The sequence below is a fragment of the Prionailurus viverrinus genome, chromosome D3, assembly GCF_022837055.1.
Source record: "Prionailurus viverrinus isolate Anna chromosome D3, UM_Priviv_1.0, whole genome shotgun sequence".
NCBI classification, from domain to species: Eukaryota; Metazoa; Chordata; class Mammalia; order Carnivora; family Felidae; genus Prionailurus; species Prionailurus viverrinus.
The window spans coordinates 87,513,885-87,528,128 of NC_062572.1; the positions used below are offsets into that span (position 1 = coordinate 87,513,885).

Sequence of the window (14,244 nt, forward strand, 5' to 3'; positions counted from 1 at the left end):
AAGGTCCATTATATCCGACTTTTGGTGAAGGTACGCTTGTGAACGAGTCCCAGCTAAAAACACATAATTATGGCTGTGAAATAAAGCCAAGAAATCACCATTTACTTCACAGTGAGTCTTAAATGGAAAAGGGATGTCCTTTGTGTAAAATCACCTTGGAAAGAGAAAACACTAAGGAAAAGAGATTGCTATGAGGTAAAAGGGTTTTCATCAGATAGAAAGGAATTAAGAGGGTATTTAATTGTGGCAAGCTGGCTAGCTGCCTAATGCAGTGGAAAACTGAGCCCATGGAACATCTGGGGATCCTGGGGGTCTGTGGAGTCCTGGCAACAGTATGGAATTTTCTAGAAGGAAAATCTGAAGAGTCCTCAGGAGCCTGCTTGGTGAGACAACTGGCATGTTTGGGAGATAACTCTGAAAGAGAAGGTGAGATCTGCCAATCCCTGAGAGAGTGAAACAGCATCCTGAGCTATGATGGGACAGGCAAGACTGTCATCAGCTAAGGGACAGAACACAGGAGGAAAGTGCATCTTCCTGCAAGCACTGAGATCTGTTGCTAACCAGCCAAATGGTCCCTGCATCTTCGATGCCCTTGAAGAACCAGACAAAGGAGACTGTACCAGCCCCTCCCGCATACTGCTAACAAAAGGCATTTATTACTATTTTGTGTCCTGGGACAAAAATAAAAACAAGGTATCTAATTCCATTTCTGTGGTTCTCTTTCATGTACTTGAAGAATTAGTATCTTTCATTTATAAGCAAAATAAAGCCTACTCCTTTATTTATTTATTTATTTATTTGTTCCTCAGAGGAGTGATTCCCTGGTCTCAAGCAATCATTTTACTGCTCATCTCTGGAATTTCTCCAGCATACTTATTATATAAGACACTACTTCTAGGGCTTAAAGCAGAACACAGTGCACTATTAAAATCGTGTTTGATGAAGAGTAACAAAGAAGTGATTTCTTCATGCTTTGGCTTATTTATGCTGCTAGCATGAAGGTTGTTTTTAGAACGCTGATTCATGCTGAATTTGACTTTACATTGACACAGAATACTTCCCAAGTCTCAGCACCGGAGCCCTTTTTATTATTTTACTCTGATGACAAAGCAAAACGTTTTGGAAAACTGCATCAAACAAGAAAAGAAAGCAAAACGGAAAACCTCGGCATTCATTAGCATTTATTAAATTATTCTTTTACTGATTTAAGTTTAAGGGTTCAACTAGACCTCTAGTCAAAGTATAAATAGTCCAAAGAGCTGTGATGCATTTATATCATTTTCCCCAATACACTATGTGTTTTCATCACTTTACGGTGAGATTTTCATTAGACTTTTGAAATATAAAAAAAGAACTTATTGAGACAGACTAAATTGAGGAACTTTGTAATGTTGACCCGGAAAATGAAACAGCCAGTTATTTTTAGCAGCAAAATGGGTTTATTGGGGGAATAGCAGAGGAATTGTAATTTGAGAGTGAACCCCAGGCAAGTCTAGAGAACAAAGGAGAAGAATGGCTGGGGCTGTTATAATAAAAAAAAGTCCCTGGGAATAAACAGGGTTCAGAGTATAGTGGCTCCTCATTGGCTGACTTGTGACAGCCTCTCCCTGGCTGGGTTGTTGCCAGGCAAGGAGAAAATCTTCCTTTCCTCTGCTGCTGGAGGCTAGTGTAGGACTCTTCCTTTGGGGATGCAAGATACTTTTCTTTTTGTGGAGTCCTGGAAGGGTGGCTGAGTGGCAGGGTGTGAGAGCCCCCCCTTCTGGTCTTTGACTTCATTTTAAAAGAGGTTCTTTTATTCGTTTTATTCTTTTATTTCATGGCAGACACTGATCTACGTGGATATTTCCCTGCCCACTTTAAAAACAAAACAGTCAGTTATTTTACCAGCAAATGGGTTTATTTGGGAATAGCAGAGGATTTGCAATTCAGAGTAAGCAAGCTATAGCAAAAGCCCCAGGCAAGTCCGATAAGCAAAGGAGAGAGACATTATTTTATAAAGAAAATGGAGGACGTTGGGAGGGAGACAAAGGTCCACTGAAGGAAAGCGAGGGTCCAGGGTGGTACCAACTTCTCGTGGGCTGGGTTGCCTGGCAAGGAAGGAAATGTTCCTCTTCCTATTGGAATGTGAAAGCAGTATTGCATTTGCAAGGGGCATCTCTTCCCGGAGAGGTGTGTGACTGAGAGTGGTGGTGAGTGAGTGCTCCCCCTTCTGGCCTCCTGACTCCATTTTATGTACTTATTTTTTTTTTTTAGGGAAGAATTTTTTATTGTTATTTTTATTTTTTATATTAAATATAATTTATTGTCAAATTGGTTTCCATACAACACCCAGCGCTCATCCCAACAGGTGCCCTCCTCCTGACTCCATTTTAAATGAGACTTTTGTGTATTAATTTTAACACTGCAAAATACCTGACCAATAGTCTTCAAAACTCTTGAGACCATGAAAACCAAAAAAAAAAAAAAAAAAAGAAAAAGACTGAAAAATTATCAAAGATCAGAGGGATCTGAGGAGATAGGACAACTAAATGCAATGTGGTGTCCTGGATTGGATCCCCAAACGGAATAAGATATTGGTGGAAACACAGGTGATTTTTCAATAGACTCTGTCATTTAGGTAATAGTACTTTACCAATGTTAATTTCTTAGTTTTGAAAAACATTCCATGGTTATTTAGGATGTGAATATTAGGGATAGCTGGGTAAAGTCTTTTTAGGAATTCTCTGTACCATTTTTTCAACAGTAAATCTAAAATTATTCCAAAATAAGAAAATGATAATTTAAGGGCCTCTGCTTGGTAAACAGTTTATTAAATCAAGTCTTTAACAATAATTTTTAGCTTTATGTGGTTGTATCTCTTAATGTAATAGCAGATAGACAAGATACTACTGAAAATATCCACTCTTTTTATTATTCATTACCAGATTTATTCTATAGCAATACAGAGTGCCAAAATGGAAACACTTACGCTTTCCAACTCATATTTAACTCGTTTTGACATTTTAATGGAAAATAACTGTAGTCACACAAGATGGGCATTGCAGTCAGTGAGTGTGTTTGTGTATTTCCATGAATATCATAAAGCTTTATTTGACGTCATCATGGCTTGAGAGCTATGAGCAATAAAGTGCAAAGGGTACAGGGGAAAGCATTGTTCCATAGGAAGGAACAGAAACCATGTTACCAGGGATCTGGTCTCAATTCCTTTCAAAGAGAGTTTCCTGCCTCACTAAGATTCTAAATCTATTAATAAATAGAAATCATATTGAAACTCTATATACATCTCATTTTGCCAATTATATTTTTATTGATCTGCTCTAATCCCTCAAATTTCTACTCAGATTCATGTAACTTTTTTTTCGTTTCCACAATATCACTACTCCTACAGATACCTCCACAACCAACCAACCACCACCATTTCTGCTCATAAAAACAAAATCTTAAAGTATCTGTCTTGGTCAGCTTGGACTGCCATGACAAAATACCATAGACTGAGTGGCTTAAACAACAGACACTTATTTTCCCATCCTTCTGGAGATTAGAAGTCCAAAATCAAGGTGCCAGCATGGTCAGGTTCTTGGGGAGCCCTCTCCCTATCTTTCAGATGGTCACCAGTTCTCTGTGTGCTCACATGACTTCCTTCTTTGTATGTGGGAGCACAGAGAGAGAGAGAGACAAAGCAAGCTCTGTGGGGTTTCTTCTTATAAGAGCACTTACCCCCTCCTGAGGGGCCCACCCTCATGACCTCATCTAAACCTGATTACGTCTCAGAGGCCCCATCTCCAAATACCGTCGCGTTGAGGGTGTGAAATCCAACGTGAGAGTTTAGGAGAGATGCAATTTAATTCGTAGCGGTGTTCAAAACCCAAGAGTTTCAGATAAGAGTGTGGACAATGTGACAAACTCGTATTCTAGACAGTTTCTGCAGGTTATCTTTGTAAATCCTCAAATAGCAACTTCATGAGATATATTGGTCTTAATTTATAGATAAGGAAGTTAGATACTAGAGAAGTTAAAATAACTTCTGCAAGACAGGCATTTAAAAAATAGCAGTATATGCACTAAAATCAAGATGTTCTGGCTAAAGAATGATATTCTTGGGCATTGCAGTAAAATACCCTCAATCCCAATACAAATGTGTGGGACTTATACTAATGACTGAGGGAAATGATTCATTCTGGGCAAAAATTCACACTGTATTGTGGAAGGAGTAATTTTAGGAAGAGAGTAAATGAATGCATTTTTTTCCTCTTTCATTCAGCTGTGTAATAATAAATGTAAATAGCCATATAGGTTAATAGTATTCAAACTATTGTGAAATTAACAGGAACTCACTTGCACTCAACAGAGAATTTAGTTTGTCTGTTAATATTATATATAATATAATAACCATAATTATTGGAATTATTTGAGACCTTTAAAAGGATGTTGTTACAAGCAATGCTTTTTATAATGTATATAAATATCCATAATGGTTATGGATGTGCTGAACGAAGTCTGCTGCTAAGGGTATTTTTATCAGTTTTGCATTATACTACCCTCTGTTAGTTCATGACTCCTCTGTAGCCTTACAGAGGCGTGAACTTTGTATATTTTGTTTCTGTTCACTGTCACATTAATCATATGTTATAGGCATTATTTTCCACCAGCCAAGAGAAGGATACGTGCTTAGAGGGTTCAGTGACTTGCCCAGAAGTTACAATGGCTCTCAAAAGGGATCGAGTTGGAATTCCAAGTCCAGTCGTTATGGTTCCGCATTCCGAGATTCAGAGATCATTAACGTGTTTATTTTTATTTTTTAAAAATTTGTATATGGTGCTCTAATTGTTCTGACCACAGAATATTTGGATCTGAATATTCTGATTCTGCATTTTGTTAGAACTATGTGTCGTTAGTAAAAGAAAGTGTCCCTATGTGTGGCTTTGTCCTCTGTGGCAAATTGCACTTACTTTGTAAGTTAAAGGAGCTGACCTTGTTAGGAAACTACTGTGCACTAGGATGTGGGCTCATCTTGTTGACTCTTCCCTCTGTCCTATGAGGTCCCTTCTTTATGAGACATGGAATGATTAGTCTAAGGTTGCACAGCTAGTAAATGGCAGAGCCATGATGTGAATCCATCTGTTGGATTCCAACATGTTGGGAGAGGTCATTGTGAGGATGCTACCACCAGTTGACCTGAGGGCTGGACCGGAGCAGTCAGAGGTTCCTCACCTTACCCTGTCCTTGGAGGGCACCTTCCACCGTACCTGTAAGCAGAAGCATTTCAAGCACAGTCTTGAACAGGCAATGTGTTGTTGAGACCATCTGGACTGAATATGTGACTGAACCCCATTAAGGCTTCTCTGTGTACTTTTTAAGATTCAGCACCTTGTGGCCACCCAAGATAAGCCTAGTATATGAGCTCCCTTGCTCAGTAAACCTGCCACCTACCGACCTGGGGTGGCCTGCCTCTTTCTTGGGTCTCTCCTTGACCAGATTTCACCCAGGGAACTCCCAAGTGTGCAAACTAACACAAAGTTTTACTTATCTTCCACGATACCAAGCTGCCTTTTCTTGTATGTTCGTGTTTTCTAAATTCATTACCTTAAATTTACTTAAAATATAAAGACCTTTCTAAAGTTTAAAGAACAGAATCTATAATGCTGAATAAACCCATGGAGAACTGAGTTGAAGCTAAATAAACCACATGTTGATATTATATTATAATCAATATTCACAATTGCTTTATAGTATTTTACTGTGAGGGTGGAGATCAGTAAGGGGCCACCAAATACATAGGTAACTAAAACACAATGTGCTAACCCCAAGTGTGTAAGAAGAATATGAGGAGATCTGAGGGGGGTGATGTGACATCTTATTTCCAGGTATGTGGGTAGAAATCCTGTGACACAGGAGGTGTATCTCAGGCAGGTTGAGAAGGAGAGATGCGTGCACATGTGCCGAAGCTCAGGAGTGTCCTTCAGATGCTTTTTGAAGCTACTAGGAAGGAGCTAAAAAGGTAGCAAGAGTCAAGTGGAAGTGTGAGCCTTGATATTCTGTTTATTCTGTTTTGAGGAGAGATCTTCCGCACGATTGGTCAAAGAGTACCTTGTAACATGGGAAACACTGTCTTCTAGCCAGTAATGAACAACGCACGCTCCAAAAAATATTATATTATCTGGCCAGTATTAGTTAAAAAAAAAAAAAGAAGAAGAAGAAGAAAAGAAAAGAATAGAAGAAAAAGAAGAAAAGCATAGTGTAGCAACTTTACAGTTTGAATAAAAAAATAGAAGAGAAATACAGTGATCTAAGTCTCTGATGCTTCCTTCTGTGCATTTCTTTCTTTCTCCTTTCTCTCTTTCCAACATTTATTCATTTTTGAGAGCGAGAACGAGTGTGTGAGCATGAGTGGGGGAGGGGCAGAGAGAGAGGAGACACAGAATCCAAAGCAGGCTCGAGGCTCTGAGTTGTCAGCTCAGAGCCCGATGCAGGGCTCGAACCCATGAACCATGAGATCATGACCTGAGTCGAAGTCAGATGTCCAACCAAGTGAGTCACCAAGGCTCCCCTCTTCTGTGCATTTCTTTAGGGCTATAGAGAATGTATACTCCAGCAAAACTGTGCTAAATGTTGAAATTTAAAATTGTGGCCATTGGCACCTGGGTGACTCAGTCGGTTAAGCGTCCTACTTCGGCTCAGGTCATGATCTCACAGTGAGATCAAACGTGAGTTCAAGCCACACGTTTGGTCTTTGCACCGACAGCTCAGAGCCTGGAGCCTGCTTCGGATTCTGTGTCTCCCTCTCTCTGCCGCTCCCCCGCTTGTGCTCTCTCTCTCTCTCTCTCAAAAATAAATAATAGATAAACTTAAAAAAACTAAAAAATAAAATTGTGGCCCATTTGCCTTGCTAGAACTCTCCAGTCACTGAAAGGAGACTCATTTTATTACTTTGCTTTAAACATACCTGGGGAGGGAGGGTGACAGAGTGGGCATCAGGTGACAGGCTAACAGTCCGATATTAATTAGTCCTATGAAACAAGGGCAAAGCCTAGGAATGATGGTTTGTAGGTGTGTAATTACTAGTCCTGCTTTTTTACCAAAGCTGAAGAGATGTGTGTTCTGACAGAGGTGTGTTCAAATCCTGACACTGTCACTGTCTTTATCCTAAAATGAAGAAAACCTACCTCATGTAGTAGAAATGAGGATTACATGTGTATATAAATTTTTAGATGCATTGCACATAATAAGCATTTAACAGATACCGGTTACTCTCTGGTATAAAAGAGTAAAACAGATGCTTCCATTATAAAAACACCTATCTTCCTGCTTTCTAAATTAATATATGAGTGTTTGGGCTTTTAAAACAAACGAATCCTACAAGATAAGCAGTTTTAAATGTGCTGATATTTGAAAGATAGAAAATAGAGCATTAGGAAAGTGCATTGATCTCATGAATCGTGACTCATGGAAAACAAAATTGTTTGTCACTGGCACGCTGAGATAAATATTTTATGCGATATTGACACCATTTGATTTTATTAGATTAAAAACGATTGAAGCCAGCGCATTGAAAACCTCAAACCATAAAATCTTTTCACAAAATATCATTTTTAAATTAAATATTGTGTTTTTAAAAGTTTGCTGTGATATTGATGAATAACCTGGTTTAGACTCAAAAAATGTTCTATCAGTACATTTAACAAAAATTATTTCCAACGGGTTAACTGAATAGGTAAATTCCTGACATTACAAAACTCATGCGGAAAGGTAGATAATAAGATTCCTTCATTTGCTTTCAGATTTTCAGACGATGCTGGTTGGTTTTCAAGAAAGCTTCTAGTAAAGGACCCAGAAGGCTGGAGAAATTTCCAGATGAAAAGGCAGCGTATTTCAGAAACTTCCATAAGGTAAGTCACTGTGTTTGGAATCGCTGGGGAATAACTGGGACCCCTTGGCAACGACTCATGGAGACGTTTCTTTTGATAGATGAAATCTGCAGAGGCAGAATGCACAACCAGGATAAAATGTCCCTGTTCAGATAAAATGCAAAAGTTATTTTTCTCCTTTATTTTAATCATCTGCTGTAAATGCCAGTGGTTCCTCTGCAAAATGAAAGACTCATTTTTATTGCTACTTTGCAAAATGAGATGACTCATAATTCAACCATATCATTTCCCAAGGTGCTGAGTAGGCATTTTCCCTCTGTTCAGGTTAATTGTGCATTTGTTACTTTGATTTACACTGTGGGCAATATTTAGGAGATAAAACTTTCGAGGCTGGCATTAACAGTGTAATGGCTCTGCTAATGTACATAGTATTTGCTGTTAGATGGCTTTAACAGGAAAGGATCATCGAATATGTTGATGTGTAGAGATGTAGCCACACATTCCATGAATGAAATATCCATTTACCAAGAATTAAAAGTATGTAGGAAACAACCCTAGAATGATACTAAAATTGCTACCTAGCGTTGTGTTTGGTGATAACATCAAAACACAGGTAAGTACTTGATAATTAGATGGTCAGAATTCCCGGTCAGAACTCAGAACTGTGAAGCAGTTTTGTTTGTTGCCGAAATGCTTCAATAAGCCCCGTAAAACATCTAATTTCTCATGGTTGGTAGTACAGAGTAGTTACCCTGAATGATGTAATGATTCTGTGGAATTTATTTTATGTGATATATGGTCTAATTCCTCCTTTTATTAAAAATAGGGTGCTTGCCAGGACTTGGCAGGGGATAAATAGACCTAGCACAGAAACTGTCCTCTATGATACCATAATGCAGGATGTATGTCATCAGAAATTTGTCCAAACTCAATGTACAATGCTGAGGATGAATCTTCCCATAAAGTATGGACCTGGGGTGATTATGTTGCATCGAAGTAAATTCATCACTTGTAACAAATGTACCACTTTGGGGTGAGATGTTATTAAAGGGGGAGGGAATAGGGAAATCTCTGTACCTTGAGTTCAGTATTGCTGTGAACTTAAAAATTCTCTAAACGATAAAGTCCTTTTAAAAATGGATTATTCTACACTAATGGACTAACCAACTCTGTTACACAAGTAACTAGCAGCAATTTCTACTCTATTTGAAACTGTATCAGAGAACGTAACATTTGAATTTCTTTAACTCTCTATGAGGTATTCTAAATATTAGTATAGATTTACTGTCAGAGAATCCAAGCTCACGTTCCTGCCCAACCACTTACTAGCTCACGGGAGTTTGGTTTTCTCATGTGTACGTGTTCTTTACATGCCTTTTTTGAAGACTACTGGAGATAGAGTATCAAAGATAGTGTGCATATTCTTTCTACGTGAAAAATTATCTGGAGTCTAAAGTTACACTGGTATTTTGTATTAAGGTTGTGATCATGGCAATATTTTTAAACCTGACTTTGTGAAAAACTGCAAAGTTGTGAAACGTGAGTCTGTGACCTTTAGTTTTTGAATAAAATTTTGAAAGGCTGAGCAAAGTCTATACTCTGGATTCCTGGTCAGAACCCCTGTCCACTGGTCAATGCAGGATGCTCTTCAGCCAGCGAACCCAGAGTCCATGCACTCAAGACTCAGGCAGAATCCTCAAGAAGGAGAAAGATCACCCTGGGAAATAAATTGTTGAGAAAGATCAAGAATCTTAATCTCGTGTGTGTGTGTGTGTGTGTGTGTGTGTGTGTGTGTGTGTGTGATGAGAACATTAAGATCTGCTCTTTTATCAACTTTCAAGTGTATAATACAGTATCGTTAACTGTTATCACCATGCTGCACATTAAATTTCCAGAACTTATTCATCTTATCCTCTGACCAGAGGGGAAGGGAGATGCTGACTAGCCTTATTTTGGTAATCATTTCACAATGTACACATGTATCAAAGGACCACATTGTATACCTTAAACGTATACAATGTGATATGCCAATTATATCTCAATAATCAAGCTGGAATAAAAACCACTTAACCACATTACGCACTGGGTAAGATTGTAGACTCTAGAATCTAGCTTGCATATTCAACAGTTGTGGGAAATTGCATAAACTGTTTACGCACTTAATTTGTCTCCTCTTTTAGATTCAGATTATAATAGTATAACCAATTATAACCCAAAGAAGGGTTATTGTAAGGAAAAAAGTGGTACTATAGGCATAAAATGAGATTAAGTATAATAAGATATTATTAACAAATTAAATTTTATAGCTAAGTATACAACTAGTTACTTGGCATATAGTAAGTTTTAGTAAATGTTAGCCATTTTTTTTTAATTTTTTTTTTCAACGTTTTTATTTTATTTTTGGGACAGAGAGAGACAGAGCATGAATGGGCGAGGGGCAGAGAGAGAGGGAGACACAGAATCGGAAACAGGCTCCAGGCTCTGAGCCATCAGCCCAGAGCCCGACGCGGGGCTCGAACTCCCGGACTGCGAGATCGTGACCTGGCTGAAGTCGGACGCTTAACCGACTGCGCCACCCAGGCGCCCCAAGCCATTTTTTAATGTTTATTTATTTTTGATAGGGAGTGGAGAAGGGGCAGAGGGAGAGGGAGGCTCTGAAGCAGACTGTGTGATACAGCAGAGAGCCCAATTTGGGGCTCAAACTCCCAAACTGAAGTCAGAACCTTAAACGACCGAGCCACCCAGGCGCTCTGGTGTTAGCCCTTTCAGTCTAGGCTAGATGTGACGGTGACTCGGGTACAGGTGTCACTGTTGGAGCTGGAGATGGAAGGATGCATTCTGGATATGATGTGTGGACACTGACAGGATGTGCTTTGGGACTCCATGTTGGGTCTTCGTGAAAGGTTAGGACTCGTGGAGATTCCTGAGTTTGGGTTTGAGCAACAGACAAGAGGATGGTGAAATTCATGAAGATGGGGAAGACTAAAAGAGCAGACTTTGAGTAAAAATCACAAGCCTTCACTGACTGGCTATAGGAGAAACGGGAGGGGAGTACGAGTTGCTGTCTTTTCCAGACTGGGCGACAGATGAGTGGTCATGCTGTGACAGAGACAGGAACCCTGTGCACAGGAGCAGTTTTCAGTGGTGAAGAGAAGGCCTTCTTGGCCTGTTAGATTAGGTGTCTCTACGGCACATTCAGATAGATATTTTTCCTTAAACAGTTAGAACTGCAGGCAGATTACACTGAAAATGCCCAGGAGAGCTACTGGATGGTGACGTTAAGGTGGGTGTGTACTAATGTGTGTCTGTGAAAGCTTGATCAGTTGAAACGAAACTCTTTCCTCTGAAAGACGTGGACTTGGGTACCAGTCTTGTGACATTCAGGGTATTTTACAGGGATTTCAAATCTAAGTTCATCAAGAGTTAACAAATCAAAAAAGTTGACACTTGATGGGAAAAAAAAAAACGACTAATTCAAAAAATGATAGAAAATTATGTAAAGTGGCCCTTGAAGGAGGAAATGCTAGTAAAAGAAATGTTAAAATCCTGAAGAGTATTTAAGTCCTTTATAGTGATTATCAAGACTGTTTAACTGGAACTTCCCAACTGAAAGTTTTAACAATTCTAAAGAAAGAATTGTTTATTTTCCCGACAAGAAAACTGTGAAAACTACCATCCTGCTGTTCCTGAAAACACCACCCCAGAGGTTAGACGGTGTTAATTTGTCCAAGCCCCGAACAACTAGCCATCAAGGCAAATGAGCAGTTACAAATACATATTCATGATATTTTTATCCTGACCTATACTTTTGTTTCTGCAAAATCAAAAACTGAACCATCCCTTCCCATGGTTTTTTCCCTGAGAAGAATTATGAATCCTTTTTTTGGAGAGCTGTGAACTTCTCAGTTCCCTCTCATGGTCTGGTTAAATAAAGGGAGATCTCTTTATGTAAAAGGCTGACACTTTAAAAATCTTTGTTTTCCTTTGAGTAATTAATGGTCAATTCAAATATTAGATCTCCAGAATTGTAAAACAAAATCTTCATTTTCAAGATAGTTTAAAGTAGACTAATATGGATTCCCCAATTGCTCTATTTGTTAATTATTAAATACTTTAAACTTGTGCTTGGTCAGTTATTTTGATAGGCCCCAAAATCTGCGACAGTGCTCAATAGCACTAAATCAAAGTAATCAAATGAGTGATATATTTCCAACCTTAGTGAGGGGCTTTATGAAAAATAGCTAAGGACAGAATTACTTCTTCCCCAACTTTAACTTTGTCCTATACTCTATCTGGAACATACATATTATAAAGCTTATGAGTATTAATGGTCCCATTTAGACTTTTGATATGTTTACTGTGAGAGAGATCTTGCTGCATAAATCAATTTTTATATGAAACTGCTATAAAATGGTATATACTTTTTTTTACTTCTTGCTAGAAAGAAATTTGAAATTCAAATCACTGGCTGCTGAAGGAAGTTATTAAAAATGCATTAGGATTGGAAATGTAGCTGTATATAATTGTCATAACAGATATTCAAAACAAATTTATCCTCAAAGAAAACTGAACTAAAGCAATTTACATAGAATCAGCTAATAAATTTTCCTTAATTTTCTAAGCAGATGAAAAAGAAACAGTTCATAGAAATTTTAATAAAATAAATATGAGTGCTGTCTGTAGGGAGGAAAGTATAAATAAAATTCCTGACAAGAATGAATGAAGATAGAACTATGTGAATTTCCAGTGATGAGGACTACGTGATTCCAGAAAATCAATGCCTGTTGGAAGTTCCCAGAGTGGTAATCATTTGATCGCGTTAGGGCATCTTACCCAGTTGTTCATTCATCTATTCATCCATTCATTCATTCATCCATCTGTAATCTCTTATCTTGAAGAAGTCTCAATTTTTTTGACTAAGCTATTAACATACACATTGATTCTTGACACAGTCACACATGAACCCCTGATCATTTATTTATTGGTTTATTCATATTATCTGATCACATGTTAGTCATTGAAAGATGACTTAAAGAAATGGAATATGAAACGTGGCATTTTATGTAGGAGGAAAAGAAAGGTGGAAATGCCCAAGACATGATGCACCCCCTGTGTAATTTTTGTCTCTGACAGAGATGGGTGGGTCGTGAATGGACAGCTCTAAACTTAGCAAGAGAGACCAGGTGGTAAGAGCTTCACGTGGAGGGCATCAGCAAAGTTGTGATCTCAGAATACTAATAGGGAACTCTCAGAGTTAAACTTAATCTTTGTTATATTGAATCAAGTTCAATTAAAATTTTACAACATCTAAGATATCTCCAATAAGTATCACTTTGGGCAGTTGAAGGATGCCATGGAAACTAGATCACTCAGTAATCAGGGTTTTTGTTTATAACTCATTACTCCACAACAGATATCGGTTCACTGAGAAGGAATCAGACTCAGAAAATATCCATAAGACTGATCTGGACTTGACTTAGAGTATACAGAAATATGATTTATGTTAGCAAAATTACTGTCTTTATTTGACTTTTTAAAACTATCCGTTTGTGTGTGAGGCAGTCATCCACAATGGTACTACACCTAAAAAAAAAAAAACACATAAGATGACTTAAATAATATCTTTCCCTCACTCTACTATGCGTAAAATGCAAGTCATACCATAGCTCACAAAGTGAGATGATAATTTCATGTAAGACACTATGTAACTTGTAAAATAACTATGATTGTGCCAGTCATTTCTGCCTCAGATTTTGTATCTTTGAAGCCAGGGAAATAATTCATACCAACTTTAGAAAAATTTTGAGACTAATTTGCCTGATAACGTAACTTGTAACTTCAAACCAGTCATTTTATGTGGTAAATCAGATAGTAATTTGAGGAAGAATATTCAATAGCACAACTCTGTGATGACATTATCTCCATCATTTCTGAAGCATTTTTACATTTATTTAATGGATTAGATCCAATTCTCTTTATTATTTCGGAATATCATCAATGCATTTTTGGTTTTGAAACATCTCTTTTTTTACCCAGAGTCTGGTTAATTGTGCAGTATCTGACAGATGTAACAGGAGACACGCTTAATGCGTAATGGTCACTGAAGGCAAATTGTTTTTCTGCCATTCATGGAAAATCACATATTATACCACAAGTAATGAATGCATATTCATTTATAGCTTACAAGTTGAAAAATATTTCAGTGAGGATTCATTCTTGAATTAATATATTGTACCTCACTATAAATGTCTACCTAGAAACTTTTATTAGTAGCAATGGTGTTTCGTATTTAGTTTAATACGCATAATATTTAGAAATATTAAAGCCTTTTTACATGTAACACTTGTACAAAAAACAAAGTCAGAATTTGAAGATTCCA

At 37.8% G+C, this 14,244-nt stretch overlaps 1 protein-coding gene across 1 annotated transcript in view; it reads left to right on the forward strand.

Moving 5' to 3' along the window:
• DOK6 (docking protein 6) overlaps window positions 1–14,244 on the forward strand; it is a 369,110-nt gene that overhangs the window by 108,079 nt on the left and 246,787 nt on the right. The window contains exon 2 of the mRNA XM_047828764.1: window positions 7,779–7,886. Coding sequence (XP_047684720.1) covers window positions 7,779–7,886 — 108 coding nt within the window. The remainder of the gene's footprint in view (window positions 1–7,778; window positions 7,887–14,244) is intronic.